Source organism: Paralichthys olivaceus, chromosome 14 (genome assembly GCF_024713975.1).
Source record: "Paralichthys olivaceus isolate ysfri-2021 chromosome 14, ASM2471397v2, whole genome shotgun sequence".
Lineage (NCBI taxonomy): Eukaryota > Metazoa > Chordata > Actinopteri > Pleuronectiformes > Paralichthyidae > Paralichthys > Paralichthys olivaceus.
The window spans coordinates 15,054,210-15,075,548 of record NC_091106.1 but is presented as its reverse complement, the minus strand read 5'-3'; the positions used below and the strand labels follow the sequence as shown (position 1 = coordinate 15,075,548).

At 41.3% G+C, this 21,339-nt stretch overlaps 1 protein-coding gene across 22 annotated transcripts in view; it reads right to left on the bottom strand.

The window, feature by feature from the left end:
* Positions 1-7,739: 7,739 nt before the first annotated feature.
* Positions 7,740-21,339, bottom strand: part of kcnma1a (potassium large conductance calcium-activated channel, subfamily M, alpha member 1a) — a 135,861-nt gene continuing 122,261 nt past the window's right edge. For 15 of the 22 annotated variants that reach the window (XM_069538028.1, XM_069538029.1, XM_069538030.1 and 12 more), the window contains 6 exons: positions 20,680-20,810; positions 18,201-18,395; positions 17,618-17,736; positions 16,398-16,622; positions 14,667-14,695; positions 7,740-12,323 (listed from right to left, as the gene is read on the bottom strand). In XM_069538028.1, coding sequence (XP_069394129.1) covers positions 12,172-12,323; positions 14,667-14,695; positions 16,398-16,622; positions 17,618-17,736; positions 18,201-18,395; positions 20,680-20,810 — 851 coding nt within the window. In that variant the 3' untranslated portion in view covers positions 7,740-12,171. The remainder of the gene's footprint in view (positions 12,324-14,666; positions 14,696-16,397; positions 16,623-17,617; positions 17,737-18,200; positions 18,396-20,679; positions 20,811-21,339) is intronic. The other 7 variants (XM_020094824.2, XM_020094832.2, XM_069538039.1 and 4 more) reach the window with 1 other exon arrangement.

Here is a 21,339-nt window from a genome sequence, read left to right as displayed (position 1 = left end):
GTCCTCTTGTTAGATTGTGTGCGTAATTATTGTGTCATTTATTGCAGGAGAACTGCTTGCTTTGAATAAAGCAGTTAAATGACCCTGTTAGCATAATTAATTTAACCATCCTGAGGGGCTGCAAAGTCGCAGTCTCATGAATATTAATTATTGTCAGTGTCACTGCTAAATATTGTACGACAACAATGCAACATGTTTTTTGTTTTGAAGTAAATTGTTGTTTGATGCAATTTTGGAGTAAAATTTTGACTCTTTGTTCCTAATTCACAATCACTTTCTCTTCTTGTTTCTTTAATAACACATTTACATTGAAGAAGCATGTAAAAGCACAAACCTCCATTGGCCGCATGTTGTCAGATGAATATTAAAAGTGACACTTTCTCTTTTATTGCTTCGCTACATCATTAAAACAGTAACTAAATTCATTTGGCAGAGAACATACAGTAATTATACAGAACGCTATGGCAGAGGGCATGTAATGTTTGCATGTTAATGTTCACACCCCAAGGCCCTGCCGCCATACGCCAGCCGACACACGGCATCAGCCATTGATTTTACATGCTTGACTCGAACAATCAAACATTTCAAAGGAAATTCCTGGAAATACTGGCATTTACTATGTTTCCTTACACTAGCAGGTCCCCAGGGTGGAGATTCTGATTGTGTGTGTGTGTGTGTGTGTTTATCAGACAACTGGACACGAATAAGAACCAGGAAAAAAAAAGGGCCTCAGGAGAGTCAGATGATTTTTCTCACTTGGGCAATTCTGTATCACTCCATTGAGGCACAAGAGAATCCTTGAGCAGTACATTGCGCCAAGTCATGTGCACCTCCAGTACCAGTGATATGACACTTTGACTATAGCTGCTGTGGTATATATGAGTGTCATCCTGAATCACCATGGGAAGCTGTGTGTGGATGCAGAAATTACACTCCCCCATTTCAAAAGAGAAAGAAAATATTTCCCATGAATGACTGTAAACAATATTCATACATTTCATATGAATACACACGTTATGGGCCCCACACTCCCGTGACCTGAGGGAGGAGTGTGTTGCGTGTCAGACTTGGTGGTATTCCTGCGGCGCTCTGATCCTATCTCTGGGGTGCTCTGCAGGGCGGCCTCTCTAAGCTTGGCCCTGGCCGATGACAGTGACATACAGAAGCAGTCGATTTGTGACACGCAGCGGTGACTAATGGTGAGGAAAAGGTTGGGGAGATCCTTTCTGCAGCCTTTCTTAAAGACATGGAGATCCGGCTTTCTTCCCCTGGGGTGTAGCTTAGCACAAATGAAATCCTTGAATCATGAATATTGCTAACTGTACTATTCATGATTTAAGGAGGGCAGAAGGCGGCTATTTACTGCAGCCAATCTTGCTTTTATGGAAGTAATATTGGTGGTCAGTGGAATGGAGCTCATGTTTTAAGCATGTTTTTATTCTCTGTGGGTGGCATTTCAAGGAAGCTTATTGACTCTCGTTTGTCTTGTGTCATTGGAGAATGCAAATCATTTTCACTGTTAAATGTTTGCATTGTGCAACTTTAAAGAGAAATACAGACTCAAACTATTTATTTGACAACAGTTAAGTAAAGATGGCTACATGGGGAGCTAATAAAGATACAGGCTCAAATTCAAAATCCTTGCAAAAATTCGTTTGCTTAAAAAGCCAAATATTGGATGAAAATGTCAACCTCATGATTTTGCTAGAGGGAAAGTCAGGTATCGCCACTAATGTCACCAAAATTCCTCTTCTGGGGACCAAGAGTGGCAAAGATGTACACAAGTTTTCTACTGCTGAGAAGTTACCATTTCAATCTGCACCAAAGTGTCAGAAAGACCGATGGACATTTCTATCCCCGGAGCCACACTGCCCCAGTTGGAGAAAAAACAATACAGAAGTGAACTTCCTCAGAGGCTGGGAGGTAGAAAGTTAGTTGTTTTTGTGTGTGAACAATAGTTTCTGCTCTGAAAGTTAAGCCTCTTCAGTCAAAGAAGAGATTTTCTCACAACAAACTATACAAATCATTCACTGTTTCAAATATGCATATGGTGATTAAATGCCAATAGCATAAAATATTGATCTGCTCACCAGAGTTAGAGAAATGTCCCTGAGCAAAAGGTTTATTGGTTGTTATGCTCCTTCTCCTCTATATGTGGGTAAAGTTCAGCCATGAACCTTCGCATTTGGGTATTAGCAATGTTTTTCTCTCTCTCTCCCTCTCTCTCTCTCAGACGGGCTGATTGGCCTAACCTTGTCTGTCTTTCCAAACATATTGATCAGTCTGTGAGAAGAGAGGGGCTGTGAGACCGAGTGCAAAGGCTGAACTTGTAGTAATTTGTTTCCTACTAATAGCATCCCATTATTTCACAATAAGGGGGAAAAAAGTTTTTTGCTGAATTTCCAAAGATACTGTACAATAAATGTTTTGCTTTTGACCAAGTAATTAGCTTCGACAAAGAGGTAAGGTTTGTTTCTTGTTTTTTTGCAGGATGACTTTAAAACTAGTGCAAGGATTACAATACAATTTTGAGGAAGGATGCAATATAATTTTTGTGCAGATCCAGGATTTGTTTATTTTCATTTTCTTTAAAATTACGAGATTTGGCCATTTTTCTATATTTTCTATATCCAAATAAAAATCCAGATTTAGTGAATTAAGATGTGGTTTCGAAGGAGGACTATTGGGCGTTGGCGGTCATGTGAACTAAATAATGAAATTAATGTCCCAGTGTCATAAGAAACCCAACCTCCTTGAATTAAGAGCACCCTGACAAACCACCAGCTATGATTCTAGCCTTCCACAAATCGTGGAGTGTGTTTTTGTTTTGTCAGATCCAACGATCCAACCACGAGCGACAAGCTCAGAGAGGAAGATTCACTGACTTTTGCAGAGGAGGACATTCAACACAAATTACAAATGGCAGCGGCAGGCAGAGGAAAAAAGAGAAAAGCCAACCTCTGCGCCTTTGTTGTTCTCCTTTAATTCTGTTAATCGCCCCCAGGTAAAGATTAGCTGCTCTTGCCAATTTAATTCAGCCTCAAATGATGCTGCTACAAGGTCACTTTTTCTTTTCTTCCTCTCCTCCTCTGTCTCTTTATTCACCCCTCCTTGCCTGCAACCCCCCACTCCCCCTCCTCTCCTCCATTTCTCTTTCCATGAGCAGGATTGAGTTGTCATGTAGTTCTAATAGGCAGCACAGGGAATCATTAGTCCACCTCGGCTCCCTGACTGATGGGTATTTCACTCCAATCATCTGAGTACTGTGTGTGTGTTTGTGTAGGTGTGTGTATGTGCGTGCTGAGCTAGAGAAAGAGCGGGAGTGCACCACCCCACAAACCCCTCCAACACACACACACACACACACACACAAATCCTCTGCCACAGACATCACCAACCACCTCCCCCCTGTCCGCCACTGCATTGTGCGCTCGCTGCTATTGACGGAGTGTCAGAGCTGAGGGGAGATGTCTTAATCAACTTGGACACACCGGGCATTGATTTGACAAGCTGCTGTAATGACCTTCTTGTTTTCGTAAAGGATCACTGTTTATCTGGGCCACAACTGATGCGCCGAGCATGCCTCATCGTCATGGAAACTATTATCAGGGCTGAATTGGGGGACAGGGCTCGGTCTTTGAATCTCTCTTTTTCTTTTTCTTTCCCCTGCCTCCCTCGGTCTCTGTCACACACACACACAACCACACCATCTCTGACACACACACGTATCAGTATCACATGTGAGGTGACGCATTGTGTGTATACGTGCTCCAACGTGATGTTTAACACACAAAGTTGTCAGGGGTCAAAGGGAAATGCTATAATTGGTGTCAACATCTTCCACATCAATGTTATGGAAATCATTACAGACTGAATGGATTGACTGAGAAGACTCAATAATCCCAAGACAGCTGTTTCATTTACTTGCCTCCCAGCTCAGGGAAAATTATTTTAAATGCTGCAGCTCATTGATTTGCTAAATGACCCATGATGTCATCTAAAATGGTTTGTTTTCGATTGAAGGGAGAGAAAAAAAATCTATATATTAATTTAAAAAAAAGATAAGAATGATAATTTTCGGGCTTCGAGGAAAATGTGTGTAAACTCTCAGACTTTCCTCAGGTTTAGCTAAATAGTGACATGGTTTTTTTTGTGTGTGTGTGAATGATGATCCTCTATCAGCCAGCGCATGCTTTAAAGATGAAAGGAGCGATTGTCTTTGTTTGTGTGTTCAGGCACTGGCACATAAACAGTGTGGTGCTCCATCACCTGGTTCATGGCCACAGGCGCGCCCCGCTGCTTTAAGAAGAAGACACTCCGCTGAGTCGATTTGCAGGGATCTCAGGTTCAGGCTGCTGTCAGCTTCTGTCAGGGCAATCAGAAACACTCAGCCTCCCCTGAATAGCCCGCACAGCAGACGCTTAATATTATTGGCATTCTGACACCCCTCTCGCCGCGGCCAAGTGTGTAAAATTGCTAATAAGGGACATGATGGGGGCCACTGCATGTCGTCGTAAGAATGGAAAAAGCCTCACTCTTGTTGACAATTATCCAAATAACAGGATGAGGCGTCTGAGGACAGGTGATTTAAGTCCTCGGGCAGAAAGGCAGAGAGGTTTGTTTTGGCAGGGAGGAAGTGGGGAAAAGTCGCAAGAGGTCACATGGTAAACACCGTCCCTGTGTTTTATCCATCTGTTCAAAAAGGTTTGTAGAGACCTCTGTATGGGCTGTTTGGAAAGATTGCTAAAGACACTGCCCCACAGAGGAGGCACTTTAACACTCGGTGGCTATTCTGCATTATGTATGACAGTCATCACAGCTCCACTAAAACAGGTAAAGGTTGTTGACGTGTCAGCTTTAAGTGCGGCTGAGAACAAACTGCTTGTTTACCCAAACCCAGCGTTATTAGTTATTTCTATTCCTCCCCCTGAAAGTCTCAATGTGACACCGTGATAAGGCAAACAGTATTCCCCGCTTGCATAGGGCAGGTAAGTCATTATTTTTAGAGGCATAGTATCTCCAAGTCACAGAAGGACACGTTGATAGCAGAATAAAGTACACAATCGTAAACGTTTATGCCCGTATTTCTCACTGTATGATTACGTTTTTATGGTTCATATTCTGATACGGCTTGTTTTCGCTGCCACCGCCAGAGCAATGAGACAGGCCCAGAGGTGGCATTTCTCCTCTGCTTTATGGGGGGAGCGATGCCTAAAGGAGAGTCCTGCTCAGTTTCATTCGGTAAACACACTGCCAGGCTAAATGGCTGATCAATCAATTTCAGTGGGATCGATCTGCATCAGTTCTGCCTGCATGCACACACCCGGAGCCACTTTATTGTAAATCAATCATTTTGAAAACATCTCACAGAGGGGCCCCGTGCTCACTAACAAGCCATCAATTCCAGCTGCCTGTGTAGCGCCCTTATCAGGCCACAAATCAACAGCCACACGAACATCTGCTCCATTTCCATCGCTTCTCCCACCCCCCCCCTCCCTGCCTCACTCCATCTCTTACCCCTCGCTCGGTCCCTGCCGCTTGTCGTGTTTTGATGGTGTGTGTCTGGCGAGGAGGAGCTGCGAATCTTCACCACACCACTTAAGATAACCCAAGGGTAATAGTGTTTGCACATTTGAGAGAGAAATGAGGACAAATGCCAGGGTGGGTCATACGTTCTCCTTCTGACCGGCTTGTTTGACGCTGGAGTGTGAAATTGCACACTTCAGCTGAGGAGCATGGAGGAGGAGGAGGAGACTTATGAGATGTCCACTGATTTCTTGCCGTGAGCGAGGAGTGGGTCGTTGTCTGAGGAGTCGTCCTGCCTCATCATAACACCTCAGAATTGGTGCCGCCCGTGATATTTGAAGGATTCTCAGGAGACAGCTCAGTACCCTTGACACGGGCGACACAGTGTTTAGTGCAGCTGTGTCTAGAAGCAGATTATTTCAGTTGGCGAAATTGCTGCATTACACAAAGGTTAACAAACCTCTAACTTTATTTAATGACAAGCTCATAACTGACCAGACTTTACTTTGACACGTTAAAGCTCCAACAGTGGAAAGTGGATTTACTTTCTCAATATATCATTTGTCCCCTGGAATAACTGTATCTGCAAACCAAATCCACATTGAGAAGCTACACGTCCTGATGTGACGCACAAGCATTCACCGCACTGACATGACAAGCACAGTGAGATACCTGGCACGATGTCCTTTGCTGATCCGCTGTCACCGTCTGTGTGGAGATATACGAGGCAATGTGGACAGAATGTGATTCGGATGCTATTCCCACCCATCACTGCGGATCCCGGTTGATTGACAGTCTGACAGGTGAAAGTGATGGAGCAGCTAATAGCATGTCAGTAAACGTAAATCAAGACTAATGCCGGGCTCAATGGATAAGCGGATTGGCAGCGCGACATGGACCGTGGGGTCACTGGCCCCTCTGCAGGGTGGGGATTGGTAAAATACAATATACATTCATCTGAGACTTCCCCCTGGTGATAGTCAAGGTCAGACACTGGGTCTAATACAATTTTACAGTACCTGTCTGTTCTATATACACTGTGAAGTGGTGATGGTCACAGGAACGCACCAGTTTTTATCTTGATTTTTGGTGCGGCTGTATTTCAAAAGTGATACGGGCCCGTGGTCAGTGGCCCATTTTACACAGCCTCTGCAAGGTATGAAAATGAAATGGGAGGGTTTTGTTGTTCCACTCTTAAGAAGGCAGCGGAGGTTGTCATGGAGCTGTAACCGAGGTGTAAGCCACACCTCTAATTCGGGAGGAGTGCGGTGGCAGTGTTAATAGATTAACAATTAAATTAACCTATTAACCAATTAAATTAAACAATTAAAGGTTCACTGTGTAAGGTTTAGGGGGGGGTGAGGTCAGGGATATTTAGCTGCAACAAGTAACTTCACCACTAGATGTCACAAAATTCTAAACACTGAACCTTTAAAGGCAGAATAGCAGAGTGAGATCTTCATAATAAAAGAATTTAGTGTTGTGTGGTCTACTGGAGTTTTAAGATGATTTAATTAAAAGCCATGCAAACATGTTTTTTTAACTTATGAACGCTAGCTGTTGAAACAATAGTAATTCATTTTCTGTCTAATTAGTCAACATTTTTTTTACTCTGGAGCGATAATGTTGCCTGCTGATGATGGTTACACCCTTAAGACTGTTATACCCTCAAACATTTAGATTAGTTGTTGGTTATTTATCAACTTCTATAACTTTTCAGTAACATTTGTATTTCAGCAATGTTATGCTAACTTACAATACTGTTTGGCAGTTAAATTCTTAAATTGTTCAAATACATATATGACAAGTTACCATATGGTTTCCATTTAAAATCTTGCACTGCAAATTAAATAGAAGCTGTAAAATACATTTAGTGGACTAAAAAGTTAATTTCCCTCTGAAACTGAAGCATAAAATGGAAATGATCCGTAAAGTACAAGTACCTTGAATTTGTTCATGCGGAATTATTATTCCTTGTCTGTCCTATATGTGACGTAAAAATATTTCAAATAATGAGATAAACATATAAAAATAATCCCTGCAACACAAATGCTTTCCCAGACTTGCTCTCAAAGGGCTTTACAGTAAAAAAAAATTGACATTCACAGAAGCATTCATGCAGTGCATCTATGAGCAGCACTTTTTCTGCCAACCCACTCTACCCCCTGAGCCAGAAATGTGTCTTTATCGCTGGAAGAAAAAAAAGGGGAGACTTTTCCGTTTTAGAACACATATACATCCATTTTAATTTGAGAAAATACAAAAAGAAACCATGTACAATCTATGTACAAACTTTTTGTACAAGACAGTATATTTATCAGCAGATTATATTTGACAGAGTCAGGTAGATCAACTCAGCACCATCAAATAATCCAGTTTTTCCATCGCATCTATAACACAACCAAACTAAGTAGATTGCTATGTCAAACTCCTGTTTGCTGCAATGACAATGTGCCAACAAATCCTATCTGTGATACGCAAGAGCAATGTCCTGAATTCTTCCTGAACTGATAGGCAGCAAAAAATTAACAAAAAAATTGCAACTTTCCTTAAAAAAAAACAAATTGCTGAATGCAATTTTAATGTATTATTAAGACTTGAGACCCACCTCCCACCCCCATAAATATTATATATTCTATTATATCTAATACAACTCCCAGCAAATAAGTTATTATATCCATCTTTAACAGCAAAAAATAGATTAACAAAAATAATGCAACATACTGTAACAAAACGCATTATAGTCTTTGATTTGTTCAGCGGACAACAACACATGTGATGTTACAGGCGTGGGTCTCTATGTGCATCTTTCAGTCATCCATACCTAACCGTTCTGAATGAGAAGACCTGATAACCTGTAACCAAGCACACGGCGGAGAAGCGTGTGGCTTGATGACCAGGTAACAGCTCCTCTGACCTCCCGGATGCCACTTTTCGCTATAGTGGGACTTATTGTGGGCCCTCCTCTTGACTTACTGCACTGCCTGGCACTATACTGGCATGGAGGCATTGAAGGCTTGGATGTTCTCCATGTCAGTACAAGACTAATGTTCTCACAGTGGAACAACGAGCAGACTCGGCTCCCGTAGATCGAGCCCGTGCCCCTGAATGACTGAAGGATGCTTGTTCTACTAAACTCTTCATGGCACTTCAAAAAAAAAAAAAAAACACTCTAAAAACTTTAGAGGTATACAATGCAGAGACCTGGAACATCGAACGCAGACATATGACGAGATGTAGGAAGGAGAGACGACTCGCTCCAGTGAACAGTTTGAAGGATGCCAGCCCGAATGAGTCGCACAAACGAGGGTTCAGGTAGAAAAAAGAAAAAGCACAGTAATCAAGTGTCTTGAAACAGCGGTGCGTTACTTTGTGAGCTTGCCAGTTTGCAGCATGTACTGTGTTATTTCTTAACAATGCTATGTACCTCAAGAAAAACAAACATACTCTGTAAACAAATGAGAAGCGGTTGTGACAGATTGTGACAAATAATGACAAGCTGACAAAATGGAATGTAAACCACGTCATAACACAAAGTAATAAAAACAGGAAAATTAAGGATGTTCTCTCTGTTGATAAGCTTTGCTGAATTGGTGCTACCTTCCATCTTTGTGATGGCGGACAAACCAGATCAAATTTACCGCCTGACTTTTCCGTGTGTCCCCGTATATCTTTCACTTTCACACACATTTGTTTTTCTACATGACAATCACTTTGTCGATTCTATGTGTAATGAGTCACTGCCGTTATCAAATATTAATAGTTCCTTATTGTTCAGGCTATAGCGAGTTATGCCATTAACAACCCAATTATACATACATTTAACTCACATATTTTCTGAAAAGAAAACTATTTGCTACGGTGTGACGACGATGTGATCACAGTTCAAAAGTTCACTTCAGGACAATGTGCATGAGGCTTCAGTATAGTTGCACCACACCCAATAGACGGACATTGAAGCTCAGATCATTCTGTCAGAGAAAGAAAAGTGGTCTATATAACGGGGTTGAATTTACACATAAACATATTTAGCACAATATAATGTTATTTCCCATATTCCAAAATGGGTTTTTTTCTTTTTTTTTTTTAGAATTAATTTTCCTTTACAGCCTGGGGAGGAGCTTCACTGCAGTTAATGGTGAGCCCCTGTCATATCTGAAATCTTTTTTTACTGTACTGCAGTGTGTGCACTCTCCCTCCACACTAGGGACCTAATTTAGGTCAAACACATCTGATGAAGGTCATTCACTTCTGGCGTGCACTCAGAGGAAGCGACTCTTTTCCTTATCATTAGCTTCTCTGATCTGCTCTCCATCTAAATACATCTACCCCCCAATACATAATTCCTGTACACCTCTCTATTTCCTCTGCATGTTCACAGTAAGAGGAAGCTTAGTAGCAGACAGATTATTTAGTGGACACGACTCATCTGTGCAACCGAGAGCAGCTTCAGATGAGCTTCAATGCGTTTCTACAAGCACTCAACAAGAGCCGAGCTGCCAGGCTGAAGATGGTGGTTTCACACCGCGATCTAGTCTTAAGTTTTATTTGCTCTAGAGTTTGTTAAAGAGGGGCAGGGCGCTAAAAAAATAATCCTTCGATTCAGTAAGATGTGAGAGAAATGATGATATAGTCAAAGAAAATCCTGTGATATGTCGTAATTAAAGATAATTGTGGAGTCTTTTTTCCATCATCTACAGTAAAGTACTTCTCACTTGCTTCTTGTCTAGAAAAATAAGTACAAATTGAGTATGTTTGTGGATACAAAATAATTATGTTTAAATGTATAAATTCAACTACATATTTCTATAAAGTTTGTGTATTCTGAGCACAAGGCTCCCACCTCCCTCACTATCACAGCTGGTTTTGGATCCGTCGGCGCCTAAACATGTGAAAAAGACACTCTCATCGCACAAAGGCTAGCGTCAAGGACACGGGCGTCTCTCCAGTGTCCTTTTTAGCGTTGTTGCTTTGTAAAGACCCAACTATGTTTGAGCATTTCCCCAAATTAGAGGACCGAACACAGCAGCTTCTAACTCCTGAGAGTTTTGAGGCGTGTGACATCTGGATTGGCAACAGAGAACATCCAAGCTCTTTACTGCCTCTGTGCCAACCCCGTGCCAGGCAGTTGCTCCGATCAAAGGAGGACCCACTGATGCCCACTTTTATGCAATATGTGGCATTTTTTTTCCTCAGACATGAGATTTTTTTTCTTAACAGACAAAAACATTCAGAAAAGACACCACTCTTTCTGTGTGATCCCAATTCTGCCGCAGATACGCTGCGAACCGTTAACGTAGGGCACACGGCTGCTGTTCGTGTTGGCTCGGCTCAATCATAGTTGGGGATTTTGGTTTGACGTAACATGATGTTTTTGTTAGTGGATCCAAACCGTCTGGATTCTTCTACCATGGCTAAAGCCCCTCAAGCTGTTCCTTCAAAGGTGCACCATCACGTAAAAGCCGATGGGAGGGGTGGGGGCAACGGCACTGATCAGTACGACACCAGAAGGATGAGTGGTTGCGATGCAAGCACACACACACACACACACACACACACACACACACACACACACACACACACACACACACACACACACACACACACACACACACACACACACACACACAGCGTGTACATAAATTCTCCTGAACCCATGATGGACCGGGAGTTTCTCGTCATCTTCATGTATTCAGGTTGATCGACTGCACTGCATCTGTTACAAAGGGGGGCTCAGGCATGTATCATGCGATAGGAGCTTGAAGCAGTCACAGGCTTTATGATCTGACGTATCAGCAGAAGACATGTGGGTACCAGAGTTTCTCTTTCAGCCAGCACACACCAACATCGCACCATTCTCTGCGTGCGTAGACCAAACTGTTTTGCGTGATGACGTTGTCTGAGAGAAGTAGCAAACCTTAAACAATGACATGGTGTGTTAACAACCTAAGAGCAAGGTTAGTATAACTCTGAAGCCAAGCAACCCTTCCTTCCTTCCTTCCTTCCTTCCTTCCTTTCATCCTTCTTCCTTCCTTCCTTTCCTCTGAGTCATTTTCTTTGGGGGGGTTGGATGGTTCCAGTTCTGTCAAAAGAAACTTTTTTTTTTCAGTTTTAGTGCAAATAGAACAGAAGCAGACCGGACATATGAAGCTGATGACCCCAGCTGGTTTGACATCTGGGCGAATCTTTGGGAGATGATATGATCAGTTTGTCGCTGCAACCCTCATCCTCCAGTAACCAGGCACCTCAGCCATGGAGTCTGGTCACAGGAAGAGGTGAACTATTGCAAAGAATTACAGGAAGTACGTTTCTTTTTTTTCTTCGTCAACTCTTAAAATAATTCCAAAAAGTGCTAGGGGGGAGGGGCTGTACAATCCTTATTTGATTGTCATTATGTACATCTCTATGGATACATTAATAAATAAAACAAATGTCCAAGAGCATGGAAGTAACATTAAAGGTATACACATAGGAGGTCCCATCCAGTTTGGGGTTCCTGCCGAACCCTTGATTAGAAGAATGAGTGAAGAGAAATGTGTCAGTCTTCATCATCATCATCATCATCCCTCCCCCTCTGGTGATCTCGTCCCATCTCTCTGGAAAGAGCGTACAGATGTCTGGTGAGCCAGCAGGAAAACCTGGTGTTCAGCATTCATCTTCAACTTCCCTGATTGGTGGAATCAGACTACTGGTGGATTTGTATTGGTTGACTTGGTTGGCCATGTGAGTGCTCATGGGCTTGATCTGAATGTTCCGTGGGTAGGCATTTTCTGGTTCATCTGTAAACCATTTCTTTTCTGAAGAGGAGGACAAGGCGAGAGAAGAAGAAGAAAAAGAAAAAGTTAGTTTGAAAAAAGTGTGCAACATGGGATTATATACAACCACAGGGCCTCAGTTTAAGTGATAAATGTGCAGGACATTCTTGTGATTATATGATGTCCAGTTTGAGTATATAAGTGGCATCATCCCTAAGGTAAAAACATGGATATAATCTGTCAGAATTATAATAAATCTTGAATAAGAGTAAAAATATTAATTTACTATGCTAGAGGCAAGGTTGATCAACCCAAATTACAAAAAACATATTTTCATACTCCTGCTAGTATTAGTCCCTATAAAACATCTATATCGTGTTCTGTTTGGAACGAAGACGCATAGACGTATACACAGAAAATCGCAAAAATGTCTGGAGCAGTGCAAATTGAGTTTAAAGGAGACAAAGCAGAAGCACCGACTGGAAATTACAGAAAACTTGTGTCTGCACAGTTGGTACATTTGCAAGTTTGCAAGAGCTTGAGATGAAAAGGGAAACTTAATATATTGTCTCCCTATAAACACCACGAATGAAATCCAATTCACTTCTATTGTATGTGGGCAGAAGTGGATACCTCAAACGCTCAATGCTCAAGAGAGAACTTCAACTATCTATCATGGCTATACAACTTGCTCCAGGTTGTAATTTGGGTGAGCAACTTTCAACAATACATGCTAAACACATTGCATAGTAAAGCTCTGCTCTCATGCTGACAGTCATTATGTGAGAGAGGAGATTTGAAAGTTTTGGATGTGTGGTTTTTTTCTACAGAAGCTTGTCATGTTTTAGTATGCGATGAGAGCACTGATTCTGAGGGAAGGGAGGTGTGTTTGCTCGCTGTCAGAAGTTTGTAAACTCTCTCCCAGCACTTCACAGGCATCTGCAATGCCAATCAACATGCCACCTCCTTATGGGTGAAGTTGTAATATCAAATTTTAACTTTGCTACGCGGAGCAAACCTGTGTGTGTGTGTGTGTGTGTGTGTGTGTGTGTGTGTGTGTGTGTGTGTGTGTGTGTGTGTGTGTGTGTGTGTGTGTGTGTGTGTCAGAAAGCTTAAGGCTGCGGGGCTGTGTGTTACAGCACAAGCATTTGATGTTTAGAATTGTGCCTGAGGTGAAGCAAGATGTCTGCCATCTCTCTCCAGAGTCTGCTGCTGATACGGTGAACTTAGGGATGTCGCCTCAAACCATCATATCAGGCGCACCGGGTTACAGGCAGGAAACTTACAGGCCTCATATCCCTCCCCCTCAATTTAGACTACATTGGTCACACCTCCCACTTTCTTGGTGTGACCGATTGCACAGGGCTGGACACACTTTCTCAAAGTTGCGTGAAAAAGTGAGTGATTTGGTGGCATCAGGGGGATTTGAATAAGCCTGACCTACATGTGTGCTGCGATCTGGGTTTTATACGTTGGGGAAACATGTAAACACCCTCTGTTGTCTTATGATACTGATGAAATAATAACTGTACTGCTGTAATGCACTAAATGAGGCATATAGTAAATATGACATCCAAGGCTTCATCCATACTACTGCGTTTTCATTTGAAACTAAAACGATCTCTGAACACACAAGGTGCTGGTGTGAGCAGGAAGGCATGCGTGTCCCACTGGACACAGGATTGTCACAGATTATAAATATAATTGCTCATTTCCAACACATTTGTTGTGTCATTGTAAAAACCGAAATGACCCAATCACTAAGCCTGTCTCCCTCACCATTTTACAACGTCTCACTTTCAGCAAGTCCAAACAAAGATCCAGCAACTAAAACAGGGCCAGCAGCGTTTCCACACTTCTCCACTTTAGTTCCTTTAAGACTCGGGAGTAAGCAAGCGTATCCGTAGCTGATGTGTTTTCAAACAAAAACATAGTAGTGTGGATGTAGCCAGAAAGTCTGCTACAGTCGTCCGATAGCATTCAGTAGAGGAGGGAAGATGCACAAACACACACAGACCTCTCACACAATGCAAACCATCTCAAGTTGAAATAAATTATATAAAAAAAGGCATGACAGAAATGACAGAAAGAAACAATGTGGATCTTTCTGGAGGAGGAAAAGAGGGTTTATGTCTCAACCTCATGCAGTGTGGAGATGGTCCTGATCATGGCAGGGAGAGGGCAGGAGCAGCAGCAGACATTTTCTTTGCTTTCCAGATGAAAGCAAAACTTAAACTGAGGCATGGTTTACTTAACATCTGAAGAACATAAAAAAAATTAAAAAAACAAACTCCCGTCCTCATAACAATGTCCACACAGGACATGGTTATGATCAGAACTCCAGGTAAAGGTTGCTAAGTCATGCAGAATCGTTAACTTGCATACCTTGGCCCATTCTATTCATCCTTGTTGCACTTCAAAAAGAGAGGTAAGTAATCTACTGTAAGTGATTAGTATTTACAGTCAAAACACAACTGACAAGTGACTATAGGCTTACATATTGTTATTACAGTATTTCGGCTATATAATACATCTTGAAATTAAGATGTATTGAGGGCGTATCGTCTATCACTTCATAAATCTGGTAACAAATCTGCATGCTTTTAGAATATCATTCAAATTTCAGTTCCTGTGATCTCCCAGGTGAAAATTTAAATTCAATGTGTTGCCTTCATAATTTTTGTGGGGGAGAACAGGATGTATATAACACATACACTAATGGTCAAAAGATTTAGAGCACTTAAATCTTTCCAGCTTTTATTTAATTTCAAATGTTTCTGCATTTAAAGCATTAAACAATAAACAAAACGTAACAGAAAAATGAATACTTAACCTAAATCTCAGATACACAAGAACTACCTACATTGACAGAAACAACCTTTGAGAAAAAATTGTTTAATGTGAGCTTTCTATCTATGTCCAATTTGGTCCATGTCCAATTTGTAACATGGAGGAGGCAGGATTTATGACCTATACTGCAGCCAGCCAATGGTTGGTGACCAATACACTCTGGCTTCACTTTTGGGGAGCTGTTATGTCGTCCATCTTTACATACAGTCAATAGTTCCTACCAGTACGCAGTACTATTTTTCACAGTGCAGTTTTCCTAACTTCCATTGCATCATCTTTTTAAAGGTAACTGTAAGTTCACAATTCCTTATTCTGAAAAAAAGGTTTTGTTCTGTTTTCTATGATACTTATATTTATTTATGTTTACCTTGAGCATTTTACTGCTAACATTTCCAACGCCTATGTTTATTCAGTGGACTTGAACTGCTGAAAATTCAATAAAAACTGAAAAAATATGGATGTCCTAAAACTTTTGACCAAAAAATTTCACCAAATTTGACAAAATCTCAATTTTTTAACAAACAAAACAGGAAATAAGCGTCTGCTAAAGAGGACTACCAACATGAACATGCAGTTAAGCAGTACAGATGCACCATGAATAACAAAATATCAACACTGCTAATGAGGAATGAGCAGATGAGAAGGCAAATGTTCTCTGTAATCGATATCAGCTACAGCAGGGAAATCCCAGTACGTTACATCCATGATAGAGACAAACCGATCATGTGCACAAATATCCAACAAACTACAGTTATTCACGACACAAATATTACGGAGTTAGACTCAAAACAACTAATAACAAGACAGATACAACAGGTAGACCAGACAACAAACTACATGTGTGCTGTGTTGTATTATGTCATTTTATTTGGATGTGGTCAAGGCCTTAACTGTGAGTTTATTTCCAACCACAGTGGCTGTGCCATCCAGACAAGTAGTTTTACTGTTTATAAAGCCCCACACTTAATTTGAGTTGATATAAATGAGCCCAGCTTTCCATGGAGCGAGCTCAACAAATGTGATACTATAATGTAATGATCGCTATGATGTGAGAGTGAAGACCACATGCAGATGATTAGAAAGGAAACACTGGACATGGACACACAACACGAGTCACACAAACAATCCACACACAGAACAAACAATATACGCAGTAATTTTGTCACCACAGTCTGCACACAAACACACACAATTATAAAATACAGTTCAGGTTGAGCACACTACACATGCAGGCTGAATCTCCACGGGGCGCGTGAGGGCACGTACTTCTGTTTGTCGCGGGTCTCCCGGGTCTTACTGCTGCGGTTCTGCCGGTTGGAGGGTGGGATGGAGTGGACAGAGGAGCTCTTTTTGCTGGAGGAATGGGAGGAGTGGGAAGAGTGGGACAGGCTTGTCCGCGACTGGCCCGCGTTGTGGTCGAACTGCATGAGGCAGAAGATCAGGTCTGTGGGCACCAGCTCAAACTCGTATGGTGGGTTTGTGATCACATATCTGCACAGAAGAGAAAGGTTATAGAGACAATTAAATGTTTATGATCCTGGCGTGGAGGCAGGAGACAGTGAAAGGAAATAACAAAAAAAGAATATCACATTTATAGTATAGAAGATTGGGATTTTATTTACCAAACTGACACCTTCATTTCGAAAAATATATAAGTAATATATATATACTATAGTTTGGGGTCTTTTAAAACAAAAAATGCTGGAATGTAGTTATGTGTGGTAGAAGTTGGAGGATTTTATACCAACACTTTGCATATAGGTAAAATTTTATTATGACAGAAATAGATTAATAATAGTAATAAACTGAGTGTTGATTCCGGAACCTGTTTGTTTACTGCAGGTCCCAATGAGTGCTGATGGGCTGGGCCGGGTTCAGAAAAAGATCATGAAAATATATTAACGTTGGGTTTGGTCATGGAGTTTTTATGCTTTACATGGAGTTTCAGTCGGGTTCAGACACAAAAGAAAAGAAATGCCTGTCAGGTTTAATCCGGAAAAATGAACAGGGAATAGTGGCCTGAGTCATACTCTAATCTAAACCTGTTTATTATGTAGTAAATGTGTAAAGACGCAGACAAATCCAGTCTATTTAACAGAACATAATTGATTGTTAAGTTAAAAGACAATTATCAACTTACTGTATATGATTTGGCAATTTCTATTTGCCCTGTACAAATGTCAATTTTACTATTGCCATATAATACAATGTATATATATGTAGTATTGGAATTGATGCTATAGTCTTGACCTGTGTATTAAATTTCAATCTATTATAAACAGTATTCTATATTGTAATTAGTCTGTTTTAGGCATGGTATATCATTTGGTCATAATTGTGCTTGTTTCAAATCTACCTCATTTGTTTTGAAGCAGCTACAGAAACCCTGCAGTCTTACCATTGGGATTATAAGAGATCTTTAACCCCAATTACTCATAAAATACATAACAATTCATTGTGATGCTCAGTGAACAGTGAGGTTGTACCGTTTTGTACACTGGCTTGGTGTACTGATATGTGCATCTCTTAATCTGTAGATTCCGAAACACAGCATGTTGTAGGTCTTCAGTGCTTTACAGAATAAGTCTCCGTAGCAACCACCATCCTGAGGAACGACAGCACAAAAGACCCCATCAGTGTGTGTTAGGTCAGTGGCAGTGACAGTAATTCTCTGTAAAGTTCTGGTTAAAATTCATTGTCATGCATTGCTGAAGGTATTTTACTGCAGGTGAACATCACTTGTTCGCAGCACAGACTGTAACAATCAGCAAATGTTACAGTCACACAATTCATCAAAAAAAAAAAATGAATTACTTCAGTTTGGGAAGTTTTCTATGACAATAACATAAACCTGTAAAAACAAGGTTGGAACCAATTAAACTTGGGATTTTATTTTGGTGGTATCCATTGTTCTATGCAAAGCTCTCTTCCCTCTCCACCCACCATGGCCCCGCTTTGCGTGATCACTGTTCTTCACATCGAATTAAGAACCGCGAGGAGCGGAGGTGGCCAGATGTGTGCTGCTGGGTAGTGCCAAAATGTGTCATCTCCGCTTAGGCATCCACTTACCCCCAAGTCAGCAAACGGCCCATCGTAGAGAGCTAGTTGGGCGACACGACACCTGTCTCTGTTGGCCAGCGTCTGCGGCGTGCTGTAGCCGCCTCTGAGAGCGTTCTCCTCAGCTAACAGAGCCTCCAGCTCTGGTGTGGCTCCCCCTGTGACCAGCGTCCGGATCAGTGTGAGAATGTTGTCATTGAAATATGTCTGGGGAGAAGAAAAGAGGGGATATCTGTAAGCAGATGACATTAGAGTCTCCAGTAGGGAGGTAGCAGATGTGAGGACGAAACACAGCCCTGGTTATGTCAACCCTCAGTTTGTCTCTTCATATGGAAACGACCAAGGGACCAAGAGACAGGAGATGGAAGATTACAGAAGACTTTCTGTCATTTGCATCGTTCCGATGATGCAATACGTTGGCAAGGTTAACACCATTTATCTCTGGTGTTATCTTGCCATGCAGTTACTTGTGGTTTTATTTACTCAGATTATCCAACTTTGAGATTTGTGCTTACAACCTGATAAAAGGAGGCAACAGGAAATTTTGATCTAACCATTAACAATTTTCAGTAATTGTCACTTTATATGGTAAAAAGTAGTCCCTATAAAACCTATGACAGCTTTCTTTTATGTTACTCAAATTAATGGAAACATTTATTATGCCCATTTATATATGTTTAAAGCACCATTTACTTCCATTGTTTTCGGGTGAGGGTAGAAATCTCAGAGAAAGATGTCTTAAAAGAAACAGAGCAAAAACTATTGCAAAGGTAGATACCACTAGATTTAAAAAAATGTATATTATAGTAAGCTGGTGATCCAACTCATGATTTATTCACTTTAGGAAAAGCTCACAAGGTCGTGTAAAAAGATATGTAACAAATCTGAGAGACATGGTCAATCTGATAATGAATAAACACGTGGAATCATGTGGAGCTCTTCTCTTTCCCCTGTGCACACAACTCTCTGTGCTGTATGACGTCCGCTTTCTCCCTTCTGAAACACCGATTTGACGGTGCACCGCGGGTGTCAGGTTCTCTTGTCCTTCAAGCCGATCAGGACCTGCTTTTGCCGCGCGCGAAGACAGCCGGTGTCACTCGGCAGCCGGGCCAGAGTGGCAGCTCCTCTCCCCGGGCCCCTGACAGGCCTGCAGAGCCTCATGATGGATGAGCACTGTCCATTAGCTGCGTTCACCTCTGACCAGTGCCAGACTACAGCTGACGCCTGCTCTGCTCCCCGCTCAGCTCCGGTCTGCACGCCCCTCTAACCCCTCACTCACCGAGAGGGCTGCTGGAATTAAGCCATCACAGCCAGGGAAAAACACAGTTGGTGGTGGGGAGGGTGTAGGAGAGGGAGTTTTTTTGTCTCCTCCAACATACTCTTTTGTCTTATTTCTGCCACTGCAATAACATTGTCAGAAGAGCGATTCTTTGGCCAGTTCTATGCCAAGATTGTGTCATTGCTATTATGCTAACTCTCAATACTCACTTCCTTTAAAAGACCTAATGTGGCTCTCACAGGTAAATCCATAACACTTAAAGATGAGGGATGATGCCAACAATCTATCTTTTGATGTTAGTGGAGCTGGCAGGTACTTATTTATTTTACCAACTTCTGCCTTAAATTAGCCCATTTCAAGAGATTTTCAACTTAAATGGTAACTTCTTACATATCTGATCAAATATTCTGTTACTATAAACATGAATATTTAGGAAAATGATCCAACTAAAGATGAACTAGAATCGCACTCAAAGAGTACGTATCTCCTCCAAGACCCAACAGTCCCCTTATGAAACCACATTTAAATTCACTATACGTTCTCTGAAAAATCAAGGTAAATGTGGAAAAACGCCCCGTGATCCGCATCAGAATTGAATGGTTTCTTCCCTGACTCATACCGAATCCTTCCACCAAGTTTTGTGATAATCCGTCCAGCAGTTATTGCAAAATCATGCCGACTAACAGACAAACAAACTCAGACCTAAACACAACCTCATTGGAAGGGATGAATTAGAAAATAGTCTCTGTCACCATAAACTTGAGTATTTGAAAATAAGCACTCTAACTAAATGTGAAATAACACATTTATCAAACAGTATAGTCATGACCACCGATGGAGTAAAAAAAAAAAAAAGAAAGAAACTATATTTTGGGGTTTATCAGCTTCTAAACTTTTCTTAGGTCCATCTTTTGAGAGTCTTTCTTCGAAGTTGCTCACCTCCTCCCTTCATCCTCCAGTTTCTAGCAGTGCAACAACATGCAATTGTTACCCGATGGGCACAGCTTCTCAATGTGCTCTGTTTGAAACGTCTCTCTACTTTTGTCTTTTCTTCACATTCTCAATAATACTTTCATAGCATCCAAATAGGAATAAGCCTGAAAATGAAGTTATAATCAGGAAACCAAAATGTGTAGTAAAATGTGCGATTCTAAAGAAGCATCTTTGAGGTTTGTGAAAAACACTCCCAACACAGTGTGCTGGTGAACTCACAGCGCTCATCAGGGAGTCGAGCACACTGACAGCGAAAGCAGTGCCGCAGGCGAAGGGCTGAGTGAGGTACAGCTCTGTGTCTGGGTCATCATCATCATCTTGGTCCAGGAACTGAACGTTTGAGTCGTTCACTGAGAGAGGGGAAACACAGCGGAGTTAGAGACGGGCGCTGTGAAGAGACGGGAGTCAAACACACACACACGCAGACACCAACACACCTGAGAGTTCAGGGATGTATAGTTCTTTTTTTGTTTATTCATTTAGCATGTGAAAAAATTTTGACTTATTATGGCAATGTCACAGAAAAGTCTCAGGTATGTAAGGTATTGATCCAGGGTTCTAGCTCGTAATATAATGAAACATTAGATGCCCATTATATTTTGTTTCTACAGGAACTTTATTTCTTATCCAAACAATTGACACTCTTTTATCCTAAAATACAGTTTGAAGAATCACCAGTTTAAACATAAACTACTCATCATCTGTAGTTTTCTGTCCACATACTGTTTAATTGTTTGGAATGTGAAAAAAAGTATTTTTGACTTTTGAAGGATTATAAAAAGGTATTTAGAATATTAAATCCACTGTATATCACATGCAGGAAGCATTTCATACATTTAGACAAACCACAATTTTAGAGGAAAATATTAAATTAGAAAA